This window comes from Molothrus ater, chromosome 2 (assembly GCF_012460135.2).
Source record: "Molothrus ater isolate BHLD 08-10-18 breed brown headed cowbird chromosome 2, BPBGC_Mater_1.1, whole genome shotgun sequence".
Classification (NCBI taxonomy): Eukaryota; Metazoa; Chordata; class Aves; order Passeriformes; family Icteridae; genus Molothrus; species Molothrus ater.
Window position 1 is genome coordinate 97,599,829 of NC_050479.2, and position 22,980 is coordinate 97,622,808.

Here is a 22,980-nt window from a genome sequence, read left to right on the forward strand (position 1 = left end):
AGCTCAGGCGGGCATGGGATATATGTCCTGCTAATCACTTTAAAAAGACACGAAACACCACCAAAAACAAGTCTTATCGCAGCGCAACTCCCGCGGGCTGCTGCGGAGTACCGGGGGCGGGGGGGAAGCGCGGCTGCCCGTGAAGGCGGCCCCGCCCCCCGCGCCAGAAGCGTAGCCAATCAGCGGTGCGAGAGCCCCCCCACCCCCATCCTCCGCCGCCCGCCCGCTGCGGCTCTGCTCGAGCTGCCGCTGTGCCGGGCCGCGCTACCGCCGCCGCTCCGCCATGTGGGTGCTGGCCGCTTCCGTGCTGCTCGGTGCCCTGCGCGCAGGTGAGTGCCCGCCGCGCCCGCCCTCCTGCCTTTCTCTCCCCTTCCTTCGTCGTCCCGACTGCTCCGACCGCGGCCGCAGCGATCGCCCCGAGGCGCATCCCGTGCAGTCCCGGCGCGAGTACCGCGGCGGTGTCTCTGGCGAGGCCGCCGGAGTGCGAGGCGGGTGCGAGGGAAGGGCTGAGCCGCCCTTCGAGCGCGGGAAGGGGAGGCTAGGCTGGCGGTGGCGGCGGACGGGGGCCGGTCCCGGGGCCAGCGGGGCGGAGCGGCCGCCGCCCGTCCTCTGCCGCTCGGTGAGGGGACATGCGGCGCTCCTGCCCGGAACTCCCGGCTGTTCCTGCTGGCAGTCGGCGCGTGTGGGACCGCGGGTCCGCAGTGGCAGGTCGCCATCCTTTGAGAAGGAGCGGGGACACACACACACGCCCGCAACACACGCTGTTATCCTGCCCCCGCCGCTCCCCGCATTGTCCCCGGCGCCGGCGGTGGGCTGCTCCCCCCAGAAGTTGCGGGGGAGAGGAGAGACAGCGTGCCCAGAGCTTTGCTCCTCACCTCCCTGTGCATTAGGGCAGCTCAGCTCCCTGTGCTTTCCTAAACTGGCACGCTGGTCCCCCGCTGCACAGGGTCTAGGGTTAGCGGCGTTTCTTGATCTCTAGTAGGTTTGTGTGCCATCGAAGTGCAGTTGGCATTGCACAGTCTTAAATTCTTATTTCTCTGCCTTGAGAAGAAACTCGGTGGGGGGACAGAGCTAAAAAGATTTCAGCGAGGTGCAGGTGCTGTAGTGTTGTTCTGTCAGTAAGCAACACATCGAAACTTGCTTGTTTAAACCTCATGTCGAAATCCCAGTCTGGGTTCCGGGGTTAGCCGTAGACTGGTTTAAATGTCAAGTGCCCCAGCGTGGTTTGCATGAGGAGCTGAGAAGGGCCGGCTCCCATCAGGTGCAGTGACCACACTTAACCAGTTCTACCAACTGTGTGCAGCAGTTCTGAATTTGCTCTGCATGTGCAGAGCCTTTCTGTGGCAGCTTCGCAACTGCAAGTTCTTCAGAAGCCCCCACGCTGCGTAGTGTAAGGCTCTAAAATTGCCACCTTCATGTGACACCTCTAAGATGATAATCTACCAGAAAGTTGGAGGCGAAGAGCCCACCCAGTAATCCACTGCCTGCAGGATATGGTAACTGGTGGGAGAGGGTTCTCTTGGTTTCCTCTTAGCACCAGAATTGTTGGGAAGTCGGTCGTGGAAGTACCATCTGCAGGAAGCCGTGGGACTCCCTTTGGTGGGAGAGCAGCCACACAACCTCTTCCGTCTAAGCAGCCGGGTCGCAGAGGACTGAGCCCGCGAAAATGTAAATGTGCTGGCTCTGAAAAAGAAGAAAAATTCCAACAGTTATTATCATGATTTAGTGTGAAACAGATGTGAAATTTATTTCACAAAGAACCATTAAAGGTTTTAATTGTATATGTTTGATTTTTATTAGGGCATAGGTTGAGGTTTGTGTATGGCTCCTTTGTCCTGCCTTTGTTACTTTTATTAGTTTAAAAATGCAACACAATGAGTAAACCAGAGAATACTTCTTCCTCATTGTGAAATACCGTCATGCATAATATATACAGAGCCAGTTTATTTTAAGCTTTTGTTATTCAGTAGTAATCCAGGAAATAGTGTTAGAATATTAAAGCAATATTTAAAACAGGAGTGGTTTTTTTAGAATGTGATCTGAGACTCTTGATTTGAGGGGAAAAAAAATTAAAGAGCTATTGCAAATAGTGACATAACTTTTTTTTCCTCTCCTTTTTTTTTTTTTTTCTTTCTCCCCTTGCCCTTATTAAGTTTAGTCATTAAATACATATCATCATTCTGAGCTGGTTTTATACATATGAGTATAAGTAGTTTCCCTGAAGTCCCTGGAGCTATTCCAGTTCTTAAGTGTCAGTGCTTACTGACTTAAGTATTAGGGGATTGTCATATCCTTTCCCATATTTGGTTTTATCAGATGGATGTAGTAAAGCATTTTGAATTATTAATGGCTCTGGGACTTTGGGGAGCAATTACTATGAAGAAAGCTATTAAACTTTGTTATGATTTCATACAAACAAGGAAAAATAGAGAAAATAGAATATTCAAAGCCCTCATAGCTTACATCCAAGCTAGTTTAATTAACCTATTTTTTCTGGTTTCTGATGTAATTTATATACTGCTGTTACAATTTTTGATATTCTTAAGAGCTAGTGAATAAATCTTCATTTCTAATGAAATCTTGGCATAGGGCTGAGGTCTGTCTTGAAACAGTTGTCAGTCAGTACTACTGTTTTAGAACTGTGGTGCCATGTGGGAGGGAGATGGGAAATCCCAGCAATGGTAACGTAATCCTTTGAGTTGTTTATTTTTCCTCACCTGCATTGAATGTGATTGTTAGAGACATTAGTCATGGTGATTTGTAGTACAGGTAGGTGATTTTTACAAATTCTCCATTTTCCATTTTGTTGTCTATGCAGTCAAATACTAGGTAGTAATCACAGGTAGGTGATTTTTACAAATTCTCCATTTTCCATTTTGTTGTGTATGCAGTCAAATACTAGGTAGTAATCTTATTTAATATATGGTATTGCATGTGCATGTTCTCCACTGGAAAGGAAAAGAGAATTTGCAAGAAGTGATCTAAACCTATGGGTATTTGGCTCCACCTTCAGAGATAAGAGGGAACAAGTGATAAAGCTTTCTTGATTAAGCTGCCCTGCCTGCCTTTCCTCAGAAGTGTAATAATGAGACTTTCTTCCCTGTGTCCTTAATGAGATGTAAAGGGAGCTTGGGTGGAGCTGATGGCTGGACCTCAGTTTATATTGTGTGATCAGCAGCAAAAAACTGAACATCAGTGGCACAGTCTATGGTTAATGTTATCTGTATGTTTTGCAGAAACCAGACGGTATTTGCTCATGTGAAATAGAAGTGTCCAAGTAAATAAATGGCAACCCAAATTTTTTTTTCAAGTGTATGATGGGTTAACATATCTATATATTAAATTATGGTGAGAATGGCTTGAGTTTGTGTAGAATTAGAATTGTGTAGTAAGTAGAATTATAATAATGTCTTTTTTTTCATCTTCTGTTGATCCCTTAAAGCGTGATTCTCTTTTTGTGGTTTCATGGGAGAGTTTGTTTTGTTTTCCCAATTCACTTGTTGTAATTATTTCTTCTTTGTTTTTGAGTATTAAGAAATAATTCTGAATGTGTCCATTTTCATTTTTCTTTGTAGGTTCTGCCCAGTTGACGCTTTCTGGGATGAGTATTGTAGAAAAAAATGACTGTAATGAAACCGTAGTTTTACCTTGTTACGTGACTAATCTAATCCAGAACAATGAAAATGTCATGTTTGTTACATGGACAAGGCAAGGAGTTATAATTTTTTCCTATCATGGAGGAACCAAGATTGTTAATACTCATCCCTCATTTTCGTCTGCAAGACTTCTATCGCCGTCGGAATTAATCAAGGGTGTGGCCTCGCTGGTGCTTGATAGTGCGCAAGCAACTGTTGGAAATTACAGCTGTAAAGTAACAGAATCAAACAGAGAAGGAAAAATAAAAATGCAACTTATAACCAGCTCAGGTGAGTTGCCTGCTATTGTTTCAGAACCTATTGGAAGGGGAAAGCAAACAAATCTTAAGGGAAAGAGAAAATAACGAACATGGCAATGTGATCCTTTAAAGTGAAATATAAAATATGTAGCACCCAGGCCTTCTAACTTGTAAGGTAATATGGCTTATTTAGGTTTAAGTTAGAGGGGAGTGCTTCCATGGGAAAGATCTGAACACATTTTTTCATTCTGTAATAATGTCTGAGCATCATTTAGGTCCCATATAGGAAAATTTATGTTTTCCCACATATTTTTGATTATGAAGATGCTGATATATTCAGCAGTCTCAAATTATTGTGTGACATATTTCTGATCAACTTCATAATACTGGAATGTATACATCCATCACAGTGTCTGCAGAGATCTTTTCTTGGAAGAATTGCTTCTTGCAACCTTTAACTCTGCTGGAAAACTACAGGTAGAACTAATAGAAATTCTGTTTTAAGAGCTCTAAAGCTCAGTCTGAAAGTAGGCAGTTTTCTAGCAGGGTTGAAAATGCTACTGCTAGATGGCAGCTTGTTGTGGTTTTCTAGCATTAAATGTCATCTTCAAAAGATGGTGTTTAAAGTGATGTTAAAATGAATGAGATTCACTAAATGAATTTCTCATCTAGTGAGCTGTTTTACTTTATCTTGCCAGTCCCAGCCCATGTTCTCCAGCACCTCAGCTGTTGGATAATGGGTTCTGCTGTACCTGTGTTGTCTGTCCAGTGCCATCTGTCCAGATGTGACAGTTTCACGGGACATAGGTGTGCCCTGTTCATCTGTTTTGCACAAGACTTCCTCTGGAGAGCTGCTCAGAAGCACTGAATATGTTGCATATATGTAGCACACGGAGCCTTACCCACGCACTCCAGAATTTTTTTTGGTTTTGCTATTAGTTTTTGCACTTTACAATAAAATATTTGTGAAGCTCAAACAGATGTTGTTTGTGTCCTCCTGCAGGCATTTGTGTAATTCTCATTTGGATCTAGTTGTTGAGTTAACCATATAACCTGCATAGCAAACGTGATCCTGAAATTGAGAAGGGCACAGCCACTGAAAGGGAAGATGCTAGAATATCATTCTTTTCTTAGAATGCTGCAAAAACAGGGAAGAGGTATACACGGTTTCTGTTTCCTTCATTCTCTTACAGCTTATTCAGACTTTTTTGACTGTTTATGCAATTCAGTGTTACTCTCCAGAAGAGGAAGCAAGGCTTGAGAATGTAGGAGAATCAAGTCCCATTTGCAAGTTTTATTTTCTTTGTGTTTATAATTAAGAAATCGGTATAACGACAACAGAGCAGGAAACTGATATAATTTTTCTAATTTCATTTTCTAGTTGTCAGTTGCGGCGATGAAACATCAAAGGAGAAATATGGTTAGTGAAAAACTCTTAGTTTTGAGGTTGCATTAGGTTTGAGAGTATATGCTAGAAAATGTAAAACTTAGGTTTGAGGGTGAAGGAAAACACAGTTGCTTGCTCTCTCTCTCAGTTCTTCTGCACAACTTTTTGTTGCTTGCTCCTCCTCAGTCTTCTAGAGAAACTCCTGAGACAATAAGTTAATCGAAGAAAGTTTAGTGAGTGAGTTTTGAAAAGGGTTAGTGGATAATGGAAATCCTGTACCAGTCTTCACTGTGTCATTTCTGAGCAATGAATTCATGCTGTCACTACTAGCATGTTCCAATTGATGCTTTAACAAAGATAGTCATACAAGAGGCAGCTATCCTCCATCTCTCTTAAAGAATTCCTGGATTCACCTAGGCAGTGGGTAAGAGCGTGAGCACGATTTCTGTGCAAGTGCCCTTGTCTTTGTGCACAGACACACTTTCCTGATCAGGAGAATGACTGTCAAGTTTTCTGTTTCATTTTCTTTTTCCTCTCTTCATCATCTTTCATCTTTTTTCTTGCTGCTTTTTTGCTTCTCTTCTTTCATCGTCCTTCTTGTTTCTTTTCTTCCTTGCCTTTTTCCCCTGTTTTCTTTCCCTTTACTCTTCTCTTCACTCTTCTTTTCCCAGTCTGGAAGTCTCTCTTCTTAGCTTGGAACTGACTGCCCTAAATTGGCTCTCAAAACACTGCTTTATGCCAGGAATTCAGTTGATTACTATGAAGCACCAGAGTAAGGGAAGTATATTTCCAGGAAAATGCTTTCAGCAGTTCCTCTTCCTTGCATGTTGCGTGTGTCTGCAGTATTGCAAACTCTTCTGTACAGGAAATTCTTTCAGACTCCAGGACCACACATGATTCTGTGTTGCATGCTGAAGCTCCAGCAGATAGCAGGCTTCTTGGTTGCTTTCTCTTTACGCTGGATGGTGTCAGCTGGAAATGCGGCAGAGGAAGTGAAGTGGCTCTGAGTCTCTGCTTGCAGTTACTTAAATTATTTTCAGTTGCATCAAACAACATTACTGGGATTTGGCTTATCTAGGGAGCGGCCACTGTGCATTACAAGTTACTGTTCAATATTAGTTGCTTTTTCAATATTGCAAATAAAGCAAAAAGCCTTGCATTAAACAATTCAGTGAATCAACCTTGTTTTGGTGAGTGTCATGGTTTGACGCTGGCACAATGCCAGTGCCCCCATGAATAGATACTCTTCCTGGTGTCTACTGTGAGATGTAATCAGAAATAGAGCAAAGCAGGCTCCAGCTTAGAAATAAAGAAAAAAAAAACTTTATTAACTGACAACTATATGTAAAAAGAAACACACATGGAACTCAGAATGAAAACCTTCCAAAAACATTCCTCCTTCCCCCACCAAATTTCCAATACATCACAGTAGGACAAAACCTTGGATTCTCAATTCAGTTACCAGCCTCAGATCACAAACTCTCAGTCCATCACCACCCTTTAGATAATCAATTCTCAGTTCATCAAGGACAGAGGAGTCCCTCTTGTGCCATAGGCTTCCCCTGGAAACACAGTTGAAACCTCTTATGTTTCCATGTCACACGTGGCACTGCCCGGAGGTCATTTGCCATCGTGACATCTTCCTTCCATGCCCAGTGCTTTCACCACTGTGCATGGACCAGAGCTGCTTCTAGGGTTCCCCTTTTAAGGATGCTTTGTCCAGTTCCAAAAAAGCACAGTCTCTCACTTTTGGGGCACCTGTCCCCTCACAAATTCACCCCCTGGGGCTGAGGGGTCTCGAGAACAGAGATCTTCTTCCCTGAAGATGGAGGGCACCACCATCACCCTCCTCACCCACTGTCTCTGTTCACGCACTCCTTCACATCACATCACTGCACTCTCTCAGCTCCAAGCCATTGCCTCCCCCCTAAATGCAGTCTATGTGTAACAGGAAAAATAAATAATTCTGCCCATGGCTATACAAGAAAAGTCCAGCCAAAGGCCACTCCATCACCTCCTCCCAGCTAGGATTCTTCTCCACCTCTTCTGACATCTTTCACTTGCACAAACTTCCATCACACTTGCCCATTTCCTTCTATTTCATCTCTATCTCTCTTGGATCAGCATTTGTAAGGTTTCCATCCAAGAAAAGGGTTAAAATCTTGGACTCTGCCTGTCCAGAACTCTCATGACTACCCTGCCGGGCACCTTCTTGCCGCCTCCCCCCCCCACCTTCAAGCTTTCAAGCTCTCTCTCTCTCTCCCTCCCTCCCTCTCCCTCTTTCTCTTTCTGGGCCTTCACCTCCCTTCTCTGTCCAAGGCCCTGGCCTACCTCACCCGGCCGCATGGCTGCCCCTCTCCCGCCCAACCCTCAGGTGGGCAGGGGAGCTCTGACCTCTTTCACCCAGCAGAACCAAGAGAAAGTTTTCCTGGGAGTTCTCTGCTTTTAACCCCCTGTGTTCTCAGAGGTGTATCCGTGTCCTCAGTGGCCACACCAGGTGCGAATATTCAAATCCATTGGTTTGACCACCAAACTCCAAAAAATCTCACTTCTTTTTCAAAGCAGGACAGTGAGTTATAAGTTAGAAGCAATTTCTCCATTTTCTTGCCTTCAGCTTAATGTTTGCCTTGTATTTCTGTTGTATGCGCTATATCTACCTTCTGTGACCTCTTGTGGGAGGAGGGGAGGGAAAGAGGGAAATTTGTGAACTTAGAAGCTGCCCTCAGGGTATTTAATTGGCATTTAAAATTGTGAGGTATTGCTGCATAATTACATGTTTCTGGAGCAACACAGATACAACTTCTATGTATGGAGAAAAATGCAACTAATGCATCTTAATAAAGACTAGAAATTTCTTTGGAAGCAAATGTGCAGGCAGAGGAATGGTGGAAAGTATAATGTAAGAAATGGAGACTTTGGATTCCACTGAGTGAGCCTAAATAAATATATGAGCAGAGATGCAAGAATTAACTGCATTTTCTAGTTCAGTGGAGATATTTTCAGAATTTTATGTTGGAAGGTGGCTTACAGGGTCTTAAAGCATGGCTGACTGAACAGCCTGTGGCATCCAAAATGCAGGGGGAAAAAATCTAGATGGATGATGTTGGGCGGACTTAAAATTGTTTCCCTCTCATTTGGCTAGCTCCTGTATTCCTTACCACACATCCAGATTTCTTCTGGAGTTACTGCCATTGAAAGTAGAATAGAATGGCTGAGGAGGCATCAGATCAGACCTTTCATATCTTCTCTGCTTAGCCTAAATACTGTTTTTTTTTTCTGATTTACAGAGATTTTTGTCATTCCACAAGTTCAGTAGCTTGTAGTGCCACAAATTAGCACCAGCATATTCTCTGCTCCAGTGGAAGTTAAAAGTTCCAGTTTGGAAAATACTGGGATGTCTGGAAGTGCTGAAAAAGTAGGTTGTCACACAGAAAAATACAAAAGTAGAGGACGTAGGTTTCTTAGCCTATTATAATTCTTAATGCTGAATTACATATAGTATTGGGCAATCTACAGCACAGCCTAAGAGGAATGATAAATACAGAGCAAATAGGCTCAGTTTTTGTTCTCTTCCTACTATTTTTCTTTGTTTATTTACTAGGATCATGGTTCCTTCTAGTGGAGAGGGCTGTCATCATATCATTGATGTGCTTACTTGTTATTTTATGTGCAGCTCAGTTAACTGTTATTGGTAAGTATTTACTCTTTAATTCTTTGCAATTGCTGATTTGTCCTGAAATCACTTCCATGCATAAAGGCATCCATGTAAAATGAAAGGTGATACTCACATCTAAAAGATGTGTGGAAATTGATCCACATAATACAGAGATGTGGTATGTGTGAAGCTTTTCTTCACAGTTGATTCACCATGACATTATTGAATAATTAAAAAATGTTTCATTATATGGCCATAAAATCAATATGATAGAAGGATGGCGTGCTCTCTTTTTAATGTAACTCTTTTCATTAGTCTTTTAGCACTGGCTTAGTTATAATTTAACACTGACATTGGTGCTTTTGTTAAATGTTTTTAGAGGCAGTACATCAATTTACCAGTGACAGACATCCTTAGATGTTCTTTATACTCTGTCGTCCAACATCTGTGCAATGCAGAGTGTGCTTTATGGTCTGGTCTTTCAGATGGTGCAATTTGTTACCTCAGTCTTTGAGGTTTTTCAGCCTTTTTCAATTTTTAGACCTCTACAAAGTAAACAAATTAAAAAAAAGAAACATTTCAGCTAAGAGCCAATTCAGTAAGAAATGGAAAGTAATTGCACTCAGAGTGATTTGTAATAATCACATACATATTCAGCTATCTATGTATAACTTCCTTTATTACTTTCTCATGAATCTCTGGAAGTGTTTGTTACTCTTCAAAGGTCTATCCATGGTCCAAGGTTGAAAAAAAAATTATTTTATCTCTGTATTATTATATTCCTGATTTTCATATTTTATAATGGTATAGGAGCTCTGATCTGTTCAGAACTTGTCATTGCCCTGCTTTCATAGCAGAACTTACAACATTTTTAGGAAAATAATAATTTCATGGAGAAGCACTGTCATTTTATAAGAGTAATTTTAGCATGTTTGGATGTTTTTGTACCTGGGCAATTCATTGAAAAGTCTTGGCTTCTGTGGGGAAATGAGGTGTCCTATCTCTAACTTTATAAATATGGGTGTACTTATTGCTTGTTGGGATTTTTTTTTGTGTTGGTGCATTTTTTTTCTTTAAATTTTACTCTTTTAGGTAACCTGGGAATCCACCAATGGTACTTTATGCCTTTAATTAGGTTTTTAAATTTGGCATTATTCTTCTGTGTACTATTCGTGAATGTTTGTTTTCTTGGTTTTGTGCGTTGGAGGGTGTTGTATTGGTTTGTTTGAGGTGGGTTTTTGGGACTTTTGTTTACATGATTGGCTTTTAGAATTTAAGTTCCTTTGGGGACAGAGGTGATGTGATGTGTCTGAGCTCACACAGTGTCATAAAGAAGAGAATGAAACCTGGAATTTCTAATCCCTCTCTTGACATCCACCCGAGTAACAAATTTACTGTAACATTTAAATATCAGCAGTGCATCTACCTGAATTAACCTGTACCATGTCCCAGAGTTATTCTGATAACATATCAGCTGAATTGCATGAAAGGAGAAAGTAAGAATTTGACTAGAACCCTGATGCCAGGTGTCATTTTTCTGAGTAAGCCATATTAACCATATCAATTAATAAAAACAAATTAAATCTTGGGAGTGGATATGGTTGTAAAATTTTAGGAATTTGAGTTTCTTTATTTAGGGATAGTCCAAGTCATAAATCTGTATTTCAGTGAGAGAATCTGTGTGTCTGATTGTTTTCCTCTCTGTCTCTTTAAGGATTAAAATATGAAATTGAATCTCAGAAGAAAGTGTGCATTATTGTAGCACTTGTCATCTTTGCAGTTGTAGCTGGTGTAGGTGCTGCTCTCTTTATCCAAGGTAAGTGATTAAAATTGCTCTCAATTTAAGGGAATAAGAGCGGAAAAGAATGTCTTCAAATCTGTAGTATGGAAGTTAATACCACCTATTAATTGCCATCTACTAAATTTTTAAATAAAAAGAATATACAGACTACAGCAGAAACAGCATTGGAGTTGTCAGGCCCTCAAGTGATCATAGGAAGATACTGACTCAAAATTTATGTATATTTTCTATCCTACTGCCTTGGGTGAATATTAGGGACTAGAGAGTGACTTCTGGTTCATTCAGTGGGAAATTTGGTGATGCCAATGATTTATGTTTGTTGCTTTATGCGTTTATCCAGCTAACAATTTTGGTTTTACTGATTCCCACATAAATGTTTGCAGATGGCTATACTGCACAGAATCAGGCTGGTCTTGGCCTCATTGTAATCCCTGCTGTGATTTTGGTACCGCTTCAGTACGTCATGTTTGGAATTGGTGAGTATTTTTTTACTCACTAACACATGGATTGAAGCAAACTGAGCTACTCCCATAATCTACAAAATATTCTAATTTTTATAAACAGGTGCTACAATAGCATGCTGGGTTCATCACATTTATAATATCTTGAAACAAAATGTTTAGCCTGTGTTTGTTGGGCTGAGTTGCTTCACAGAAGATGTAGGAACAGTGAATTTAGGGTAGCACATCTGAGTGATTTCTGCTCACCCTTCTTGGGTTTAGGGAGTGGGTTGGATAATTGGCTGTGAGAATGTGGGTTCCATTTTTTCTAATTGTGGTTTGTTTATTATGTTTTATATGTATATATATATATATATATATATATATATATATATATATATATATATATATATAAAATTGTATGTATACATACAGGAGCCTTGACTTGCAATGACTTGTTGACTTGTTACCATGCTGGTTGGCTGAGCTTAGAATTTAGGAGAATCTGATTTTTACCTTTATGCAATTATGCATAAAGATGTATTTGCAATTATGCAAATAGATGTATTTTACATCTCTGTAGTTAAATTTTATAATTTTTTTTCTTTTTTCCCCAGTTTTTGACAGTCTATTGCAGGCAACATTGGCTCTGATAGGTTTAAAACTTCTTGGATTTATAATTGCTGTAGTTGGTTTTGCACTGTGCGTCCCAGGTAAGCGCTTAAGTCTTCTGTGAAAGTTTGCCTTTTACTCTTGTTTACACCTGATGTTTGTTTATTTCTAACACTAAAACTTTGTGAAAATGGCTTTACTACATGGAATGTTAGCTAGTAACTTCTGTAAATGTAGTTTAGGACTACTGTGCTAATACTTTTATGTGGTGAAAGAATAATAGCCTAAAGGAAGTATTACATACATCAGTTTCATGACTGCATTCTGTGAGCATCTGCTTTAAAAAAAAAGTTAATTGTTTTAATTTTGCATGTTAGTGTTGATTTTGGGTGACTATTACTGTTATTCCTACTGGGGCCTAGGGTATTTAGAAATTAAATAATAATAATTTTCACATGTTAAGTGATTAAATCAGACATTCCTTGCTAAACTGAGTCCATTAATATTTCAATGAATACCATTAAAACACATTAAGAAGGTAAATGTAGAAACAGTAAACCTGGATTTGTTCTCAGGCTGTTGTAAGCGGGGTTGTGGCTGACCCTCTGTTTCATCACTGAACAAACTGTCACTGTGGTGAGGGAACCGCCACACACAGTGATGTCTCTTATCCCTGCCTCTGGCCTCCCTTTGTTGCCTCCCTGCCTTCCCCTGTGCCACCAGAGAACCCCACAGCAGAGAAAAGGGTCAATTTAGGACTAGTTGTCCTTGGCAATATATTTAGTAGGAGAATGCAAGAATGCATATTCGTGTTCCTTGTAGGCACTTTATGTTCCTGATTTATTGTTTTGTGCAGATACTCTTCATTTTAGTAATTGGTTTGGGGATTTAAGACCTATTTCTCCTTGAAGTGATTTCTAAAGATTTGTTCAATCTGGGTGAAATGACAGCCCTTTCAGTAGAGTTTTGATTTGAATTTTATGCTTTTTGTTTAGTATTTACGGAAGTATTTGTAAGTTCTGTAAGTTATAATAGTAAAATAAACTGATGGGAGATTTCTGGTAAAGCATTAATACAAGGATTTTTTTGAGGATGTTTTATAATGCTTGTAAATGCAAAGTGTCCCTAGTTTTTTTCAGGGTGTTCTTCGCCAATACATGCATTGTACTGTTACCTGTATCTCTGAGGAGTTCAGCTCAGTGACCCTGAACTGTCAGAAGAATCAGCTCCTCCTGGGTTGAGCTGACAGATTGTTGTAACAACAACAGTATTGTATTCTGTCATGTAATACAATTACAGGCCAAAACAGTTGGGATTGAAGATGTATCAGCTAAGCAGGATAAATCAGTAAATGCCTCTGTATCATTAAAGAATGTATACAAAAAAAGAAATATGCAGGAGTAGTTCTGGGCTAGCTTTGAAAGTGAAATTAAACATATGCCTGTCTGTATCAGGTTTATTTATTTTACTAAGCAGTTATATCTGAAAATAAGTGTTTGTGCTTTTTTTGTGTCAGTTGACACAGTTCTTTTACTGTGTTTTCCCAGCCTGTCCTCCGTTACATGGGTCTGTTCTGATTGCTGGCTCAGCTATTATGGCTATTGCAAGTTTGCTTAGTCTGGCTTACGTGTTTATTATGGGTAAGTAGCACCTAATATTCTGCATTATTTTCCTTTCAAGTAGACATAATTTATCTGAGCACAAGGTGTGATTTCATAGTTACGTAGTTTTAAAAATTACTGAGAAGTTCTCTGTATGTGTTGGCTTTGTTTCATAAAGTGTGTGGGGAATCTTGAGTTAAGAAACCCACAGTTTATCATCATAAACTGTTTCGAGATCAACACAGCCAGGTTTCTTAAGTAAGAGTGTTTCAGTTGTAGGAGGGATGTTGCTGTTTCAGTTCTGCATTTGCACAGTTGGCCAGCTGGATCTTAGAATGAAGAGAGCAAAAGGGTGTAAAGGATTCTGTGGAGTGGGTTGTGGGATGGTGGTGACAAAAGCTTATCAAAACATGGATTTAAAGAAGCAAAAATCTGCCTACTGATTTGCACTAGTTAGAGGTAGGTTAAAAGAAGAGCAATTTGAAGGCACACTTTCATTTTAGTGAACCCTGGTTTTCCTCCTGCTTAATTTTAAAACCCAGGAGAAAAGAATAGCAAGGCGTTGTTTCAGAAACTGATCTGTTCATCAGATCTCAAAAAGATGAGAGATTTAAAGATGTGCTAAATAAGCAAAACCCAGCAATGCTGTGTGATTGGAATCCTGGCACACCACAGCATAACATTGCATGGACTCTACAGCTTGGGTCAGAGTGGCTTTGGTTTCAAGCTGTGCACAGGCTCTTCAAACACCTCGTTGTTGTCCACCCTCTGTGGACAGAGAACTGTGCAACTGAGGATATGTTGCTTCCAGGTTGCTGAAGTGTTTGCAGTGAGTGCAGTCACAAGTCTGCCCTGAACCATGCAGTCTCCCAGGTTAATGTGTGCACACCATGTGTGGGCATGGCCAGAAATAGACCCTGAGACAGGGAGAATCTCCAGTAGAGAAGAAATTAAGGCAGAGTGCCTAATATTTGATATCCAGGTTAAATGAAGATGAGTCAAAAATATGGCAGATGTGAATCAAGCCTTTTAATAACAACAATAAATTTATATTTTATTGGCTTTGGTTTACTTTGATAAACTTGTATAGTATTCAGTGCTGTGTGCTCATGGTCTGCATAAATGTTGCATTTCTGGTTTGATTTTGCTGGATGAAGAAGTCAAATGTGACTGTTGGGGTAGATTCTAGCATGCCAAAATAAGCACAATGAATAGTGAGTAACCTAATTCACCTTTAGAGCTGAGTGCATGAGTGGAGCAATTCAGATGCTGTATATAATAAGATTATTTGTTTCCTAAACAGAAGAGTGCTTAGAGGCTCTAAGATTTCCAGATCATAGAATTAAGTACCTTTGGACAGGGAAGCTGCAATTCTGTGTGTTACAACTCTGTTGTAAGTTTTATCCGTAGACAATACCTTTTCCAAGGTAACAAGTGACAAGATGAGAGGAAATGGCCTCAAGTTGTGCTGGGGAAGGTTTAGATTGGATATTAGGAAAATTTTTTTCTTTTTTTCTCTGGAAGGGTGGTCAAAGATTGAAACAGGCTGCCCAGGACATGGTGAAATCACGGTCACTGGAAGTGATGTTTAGCCCCTTGGGGGACATGGGTTAGTGGTGGTGATGTTGCTTGGGTTGGGCTTGCTGGTTGCTTGGGCTTGATGTTCTGGGAGGTCTTCTTCAACCTTAACAATTCTATGGTTCTGTGTTTTTATTTGGTTAATTGCAACATTTATTCATCTGCTTGGTCACTTTTTTGTAATTATTTTAGGTTCCAGAATGAAAGATCATCCTCGTCCGGGGGTAAGCTTAAAATTAATAAATTTGGGGTGACTAGATGGCTCAGGGGATTGTAGTGAGATACTGAACCTTTCTTCACTAGTTCGAATTCAGACCAGGTTGGTAGCAAGCAACAGTTCTGGCTGTGTAACGGATGTCTAATGTTGAGTGAGTTGGTGGTCTCCATTGTCCCTATTGAATGTGTCTGTAGTACTGTAATTGCCGCCCTGACATAGGGTTACTCTGAATGTTGTGCCCAGATGGAGTTTCCATTGCTGTCACTGAAAGGTGGTGGAAGTTTGATGTTCTTTTACAATGCACTCTTCCACCTGAATATTTAAAAGCCATTTTGCTCACCTTATTAAAAAGCTTTTTCATTAACATGAGTGTAAAACATCCAGGTGGCTTGTAAGAAAGACTTAAAAAGTTTTTTTCTGTGGTCTTGTACACCAGAAACCTTTGGTATTCCCTTCAGTTCCTGGCTATACAGATGGCATAACCTTGAACTTTTTTCTGATTTTCCTATAATGCCCCATAATTTGATGAGACCTTCTGGAAAGAAAGTGTCTGTCTTTAGGTAACACAGAACAAATTGAAAAATACCTTGTCTTTTTTCTTAAAGAAGGTTTTTCAGTTGGTAGTTTTGAATTGTAGAATAATAATATTCAAAACCGTAATTTTCACAGACTTACACAGTGCTTTTGAGTGATCCATGAATGTGAACTGCCTGATTTCTGGTGTTTTCCAGAAGCAAGGAAAGAGGCGCAGCTGTAGAATACCAGTAAAACTTCTTGCAGCAGGGGAATCTGGCAAATACTAACTCATCCCACCTCCTGGATGTCAGCCATCATTTGAGACACATTTTCAGGTCTCCAGTCTAAAGCTTGAGACTCAGCTGTTGAAGGAAGGTGGTTTCTAACAGCGAGAGCTGACTGCCATTAGGACAAGAGATTTTTAGGGTTTTTTTTTTATTATTCCCTTTTGCTCATCCATTTTCATTGTAAGGAATAGTATTTCAGAGGATTAGTCTTTCTTTATGGAAGGAATATAGGTGCACAGAGCTTGAAAAAATGGAAGGAAAAGAGGTTAAGAGATGTTATAAAAATGAGCTTAGAAGTGAATTGAAAGTTTGCTTCATTCAAAATGAAATCTTGCCTTTATCTAACATCCTTGTGCTGGTAGAATGGAAGTGAACAGGGCAAGAGGAGGGTGGGGTTTCTTTCCTTAACTTAGTTTTGCTTGTAAATAAACTTTGCTTGTAAATAAAAGCATACAAAATAATCCTTTGATGGGAACTCTGTTCTCTTTATGAGCTGCTCTCCTCACAAGGTGGTCTTCCATGGCAGCAAAGAATTGAGAAATAAATAGCCACAGCAGCACAGGAATGAACATCATGTTACTCTCTGAATTTGGGACAGGAATGAAATCAAAAGAAGTTTTTAAAACTTAGATGTCATTGGAAACCTCAGCTAGTACAAATATATGCTTTGCAGCTGCAGATAGGTGAGGGCTAGATACAGAGGAATTCAAGTGATATAATTTGTGTTTGTGAACTTAGGGCTGCTAGGGAAATTCCTGGTGGAAACTGGAGTGTGTTAACATGCTGCTTGTTTCCATCAAGGGCTCTTCAGCCTATATTGCTGTGCTTTGAGGCAGTAAATAGGTTTGAAATAATTTTAAGAATACACTTTGATTCTGTGTCATCTAATGACTATGGAAAACTTAATATTGGTGAAGGGCATAATTTTGACACTGGGGCACGCTTAAAAAATTATTATTGAGATTTTCCTGAGTTGGAGGGCGAAAAGGTGTGTTTTTGAAATCTGCCATCTTAACCAAGTACTGATTTTTTTTTAGCATTTCTGTAGGTTGCATGTGTTGTTTCTGATGATTGTCTACCAGACTAAATGCACAACTGTCATGTATTTCTTGCTGAGGAGATTCCACTTGATTTGCTTGGCTACTAATTTTCTTTTCTTTTTTAGTTGTGCTGCTTTGTTACTAACCATTGATCAAATGACAGAAATTATCAGTTAGGTTTTAGAGATTAAAAGTAGTATCTGCATGGCTTCCGCTGTCACCTAGGGGTATCTAATCTGGGTAAACATTACAGTAAGGGAAAACTACTTGGAGAATGCAGCTATTGACTGATAATTTTTTTCCAGACCTTTAGTCATTAATTTGATTAACATTAAGCTTTCTTCATTTTTATAGAATCACTACTTACTGTATATGTCAATTAGAGTAATTTAACTGTGTCCAGCCAGAAATAAACATGAAGGCTTTTTATACATATATATATTTTTAAATGTTTTGCAGAAAGCTGTAGAAGAACCACTAAATGGTAGGTGATATTCAAGGTTTATCTTCTCATTAAGGGATTAATTATGGATAAAGATAGTTTTAGTTCCCACTACCACTGCACTAAGATGGCAGATCAGTGTGGCAACTTACGTGGCTCTGTGAGTCAGTAAGAGCTTGATGTCTCAATAAAAGGTTGCCTGCAGCTCCAGACTCCCTGTTTTATGCCACCATGCTTACTAGCCAGAGGCACTGTTTGACTGTTTTAGGACAAATTATCTCACTATTCTATGCTCACCCTCTTTGCTTTGCAAAATGTCCAGCTTTTAAGGGAAGAAGAGGGACCCGTATTGAAAACTGATGTTAATTGATAAAGATTTATTTGGGTGAAATACTTAATGATCACAGCAAAATCTATCCTTACCACTCTATTCTTTCTGTATTTCCTTGGGTTGGGGCAACTCTCATGGTGTTGAGAGACTGATAGCACTTAAGGTGAGGGAAATTTACAGTGAAAAAGGGATGACTTTGAATTTTTTTTTTTTTGCTATTGGCATGCTGAGTAGTAGCAAGTTCTAACCTGAATTTTAGAACTAACATGAATATTAACCTGTAAAGCATTTATTTCTGTTTCACTCATTACTAATCCATCTTCTTGACTTTTAAAGATGCAAAAGGAGTGATGTTAGAATGATGGTAAGTCTAACAGATGCTTGTTTTAATGGCTAAGCATTTGAGGGTTTTGATGTTTAGAGTAACCCAGTGCTATTTCAGTGAAATTTGGAGGACAGGTTTCAGGGCAGATGCTGTTCTTATTCAAGTAGTATTTAATTGTAAAGAAAGAATACATATATCCTATATCAAACATAGGGGAAGAATGTGTGTTCCTAAACAGTGAAGAGGATGAGTCAGTGAGAGAGCTGTGCAATAGTGTGTTTGTGATCAAGTGTGGAAAGTCAAATAGCTTTATGTTTCCTTTTTGCTCGTGGAATATTTAAGATGCATGGAATGGTGGTGGGTTGTTCTGTTTGGGTGTGGTTTGGGGTTTTTGGTTGTAGTTTGTTTTGGGGTTTTTGTTGGTGTTTTTGTTTGGTTTTTTGTTTTGTTTGTTTGTTTGTTTTATTGTTGTTGATATGACTAAGCTTTCTCTCTGCATTTTAATTGGTGATCCTCAGTGGATGACCACAGGAAAGTGGTTTAAAATTAACTTTCTCTCCCTCTCCCCCTCTTTAGATGTTACTTGAATTCTCTGGGTTTTGTTAGATTGTATTCCAATCAGATTTCACTCAATGTATTATTTTTCAGATTGCTCTCATTGAAGAGCTTAAATTTTAGGCTAGATGATAAGGTTTGAAAATGAAAACAGTACTATTGAGTCTTTTCTATTCAGCAGCTGTACTTTTCATGGGAATAGGATAAAAAAAAGCACTTGTTGATGCTGTTGTTATTTAGGTTTCTCCCTGAATACTGAGCAAGCTTGTCATGAGGTATCACTAGACCTTAGCCTAGTATTTCTGCATTAAATTACAACATTTTGCTACTTGGAAGGAAGGGTAAACTCACTCCAAATCTGTTAGCTCACTTGAAATACTTTTATATCATGCCATTTCTAGGAGGCGTGAATTGACAACAAGCAAATAAATGAGATACTAGTTAGCTGTAATTGGAAAAAGGTGTACAAGTTTTAGAAACAGGTTTCCTTGCAAATACCATGTGCTGTTCAATTTGTGTTACTTATGACTACTACATTTGGTTCATCCAAATATCCCATCTAATTATTTTCTAAACTAATAGGATTACACTTCTACAGTACAAAGGACAAGTGCATTGGTGTCTCATAAACACATTGGTAAATGTATACCAGTTAGTGTAATCTCAGGTGGATGGAGTGGAAGGCAGGGCCTGCTCCAGACTGGTTACTGCTTATTCTTGACAGAGTTGAGACCAGGAAACAAGTAGATATTTGCCAGTCCATTGCATTCAGAGCAGACCAGAAGGGAGATCAGGATGGGCTCTCTGCAGTTACCTCATCCTGCTGAAAAACAAGGCAGAATTTTGCTTGGAGATCAGTTTTAAATAAGTTGCCTGGTTTTTCTTGGGTTTCATTTAGGTTATGAAAACCTACCCTCTAGTGTTGAGCTGGAGCTTCCAAAAGCACAGAGATTGTCAACTACCTATTTATTTTTAGGGTAGAGGTAGAAGTCTGTCTGGTTTTTCTGCTCTGAAAGATGGCTCCTAACCAGTGACAGAAGGTTTTACAGATGGAAGGCAAATGCTCTGACTCACACGCTGGAGGCAGTAACCTATTGAGCTTTACCTGCTTCTATGTTAACCTTCCCTGGAAAATTCACACACAGACTGAAGCAGGGATGAATCAGATGCTGAAGCTGACCAGCTTACAAAATAGCATGTGAAAGTAAACTAGCATTAGAATATATGGACAGGGTGGGTCAGGCAGCTGAGCCTGTGAGCCACTTCAGCTTATTCAAATTCACGAGTGAAAGCTCCAAAACAGTGTCCACCTTTCTTTTGTGGAGAGGCTGAAACATCACTTGCTGTTAGTAACATCTTTTTCCACTATGTGAATGCTAAATGTGCTTTCAATTTTGAAATGAAAAAAAAATAAATCTGTAAGCTGTGACTTGCATAGCATTGCTGTTTTTCCCAAACAATATTTCTTTTTCTTTCTTTTTAAATTCCCAGAACTGCAGAGTTATGTGATGCGTATATAAAAAGTACACCGTTGTTGATACACCGTGGCCTTGAAGATGCACTACTCATCGAGAAGAAATTCAGGACTCTAGTTGTTTTGCATGTGTGGCAAAAGTGCTTTTGATATAAATGACATAATTTTATAGTCACAGCAGCTGTAGCAAGGAACATGTGTGTTTGCCCACATGTGATCTTTATTTTCTTTTGTTATGGTGTATATGGGATGGTTGAGGGTGAGACTATAAAAAGCACTATTTGCCCAGTACAGATTCTCCCTGCAGTAATCCTTAGTGGTATTATTTTCAAAAACTATCATTAGTCACTGCTTTGATAATGGGCTTGCTGAACCCAGAAATTGCAATACCATTTAGACTATTGTTTACTTTATTTGTGTGCATGGACAAAGTATGGTTTATTTGTATGATACAAGCAGGAAGTAGAGATTGTACAAATACATCTTTTCTGACATTCAGCAAATTTTTATTAAAGAAATACAAAGTTAGTCACAAAGTTGCATAAGTACAAAGTTTATTCCCAGCTCTCTTGAAATTACTAACAAAGTTCTAATTCCACGAGATGTTAGTATTCCTCTCTGTGGACAGTAGTCATGTGTGCTCTGGTGGCTGATATTTTTGTCCAGTGAGAGGGCTCTCTGTGCCTCCTCTGTATCCTTTGATGAGAAACTGCTCAGCTGTTGGAGCCTAATTCAGCACTGGAATTACAGAGCACAGGAGCTGGTAATCTTAATGCTGAATGTGGTTCTTGTGTGTGTTCATGTTGTGCAGTGTGTGGAATTGGAAGCAATTTCAGGCTTTCTTAACTCAGTGAATTTGTGAAAGTTGCAGATGCTTCATAAAAACAGAAGTTTCCTATTTAGTATATTTTTGACAGTTTAAAACCTTGTTTTCTTGAATGGAAAAGAGCTATATCGTTTCTGGCCCAGGTTTGTGTTGCTGCCATTACATCACAAATACATAAAATAAAAAATTGGAGGAGCTGATGAGGAGTGAGGAAGCTCAGTTTCTGTATATATGTAATGATATGGTTAAAAATCAGTTTACTAGGACTTGCACATTCCATGAGATTCTGCTATGTTTTACAGCTATTTTGAGAGTTGTTCCAATATAGTTGGCTGCTCTTGGACTTTGCGTATGCTTTGTAGAAATCTTGACACTGTTTCCTGTTTGTACTAAGGTACTGTATTTCAAAGGCACACACGGTTTTCTCCTTCTAACAATTTAAAACTTGGTTTGGAAAGCTGTTGCCAAACAGTCACATAATAAAATCCATGTTTTTAAAGATCCTGAGTAATTTGGCAGTTCTCAGAATTGAATGTTACAAACCAAGGTTCATATCCATTTTGTGGGTGCATGTTGCAGGGATTTGGGTCTCTGCACGTCGAACTCCGAGTCGCATTAAGAATTTAACAAAACAAAATTGAGGTGTCGTATTTTACAGTAGGTGCTGTCCTAATCGTCCCTCTCGCCAAGACTACAGGATTGAGCCATTTAAAGCAAGCTATGGGCCAGCCCTCACTGGGATCAGTGGAACTGGACACAGGGAAGAGGGTCACCCATGCGATAAAATATGGGAGAAACATGTATGGCTCTCATTTACTTTGCCAGTGGGAGTATTCACGTAAGGTTTGAGCTCTAACAGATGAATCTTTTGGTGCAGGTTTTTCTATAATCTCAGTGATACCGAACTAAAGATGGGAGATGGTTCTCCATTGCAATTCAATATAAAAATGTTTCTAATTTAGTATTGTGCAGTGCTCCCTGTTTATAACTAGTGATTCCCTCTGTCAAGTTGAAAGTCTTAGCAGCAGAGGAATAAAAAGCCAAATTACCTGGAATTCTGTTGAGGTATTCTGCCTTATAAAAACAATTATGTATAATAGCTTTATGTTAATTTCTCTAAAGCAAACTGCAGCAGAACCCCGCTGTGTCACCATGGGATCAGGCGGAGCTGTTCCTAGGAATTGTCGAAACCTGAGGAGCTCAGTGGCTGGCTGTGTGCTGCAGAATCGTGGCCCCAGAAATGGGAGAAACCCACCATCCTGTTGCATTAAGGGCTGGATTTCTTGTAGGTGGGAATTTAAAAGTGAGTGTTCAAAAAGTCATTGGTACACCTAGCCAGCCCTTTCCCACCAGTAATTTAAACCAAAGTTGTTCATAACTGTATGCTTTCCTTTGTGTGTGTACATATGTGTGTATATATAAATATATAGACATTTTAAATATCTATAGATCTATAGTCTTTACCCAAGAAACTGTTTTTATTTATGAAATATAAAATTATTTTGTAAATATTGTGCTAATATTCTTAAAAAATAAAGTCATTTTAAGTTGTTTTTGCAGGAGATTTTCTTGTTGCTAGCACATTGAACTTCTGTAGCTGCTTCCATAATTTCATAGTCATAGCTGCTCTTCTCCCTGTCTTTATGTATTCCTGGATCTACAGGAATGTTATCAGGGTTTCATAGGCTGCAGGAGATGATTTTGGGTGTGTTTCTTCTTAGAAAGGTCCAGATGGTGAAGTGAGTGTGTAGGCTGCCTTGTAATGACTTCAATTGTGCTCTCCAACATCAGCCATCAAGTGCTGTCGCCCCAGTGTGCTATGGGAGGAAATGAGGAGTAACAAGCTGCTGCTGCCACTAACTTCAGAAACAGCAGTGCAGCACCTCTCTTCAGTCTGTCTTCATAGCCCTGCAATGGTATTTCTGTGAGAAGAGGATCCCTTGTGTTACTGCTGAAGCACTGCTGGATGAGTTTTGTATTTCCTGAAGTTGTCTTTAA

At 39.7% G+C, this 22,980-nt stretch overlaps 1 protein-coding gene across 4 annotated transcripts; it reads left to right on the forward strand.

Moving 5' to 3' along the window:
* Window positions 1-219: 219 nt before the first annotated feature.
* Window positions 220-22,535, forward strand: CD47 (CD47 molecule). 4 transcript variants are annotated; one of them, XR_004981287.2, is made up of 12 exons: window positions 220-329; window positions 3,576-3,926; window positions 5,277-5,315; window positions 8,884-8,973; window positions 10,652-10,753; window positions 11,122-11,214; window positions 11,796-11,891; window positions 13,338-13,430; window positions 15,162-15,193; window positions 17,384-17,513; window positions 18,139-18,166; window positions 20,174-22,535. XR_004981287.2 is itself a non-coding variant. In XM_036394319.2 (12 exons), the coding sequence occupies exons 1-11, from the start codon at window positions 284-286 to the stop codon at window positions 18,162-18,164; spliced, it is 993 nt and encodes a 330-aa protein (XP_036250212.1). In that variant the 5' UTR covers window positions 220-283; the 3' UTR covers window positions 18,165-18,166; window positions 20,174-22,535. The 4 variants fall into 4 exon arrangements, 3 of the variants coding, with proteins under 3 accessions (XP_036250212.1, XP_036250226.1, XP_036250217.1); XM_036394319.2 differs by having other exon boundaries at window positions 17,489-17,513; XM_036394333.2 differs by lacking the exon at window positions 5,277-5,315 and having other exon boundaries at window positions 17,489-17,513.
* Window positions 22,536-22,980: the final 445 nt, after the last annotated feature.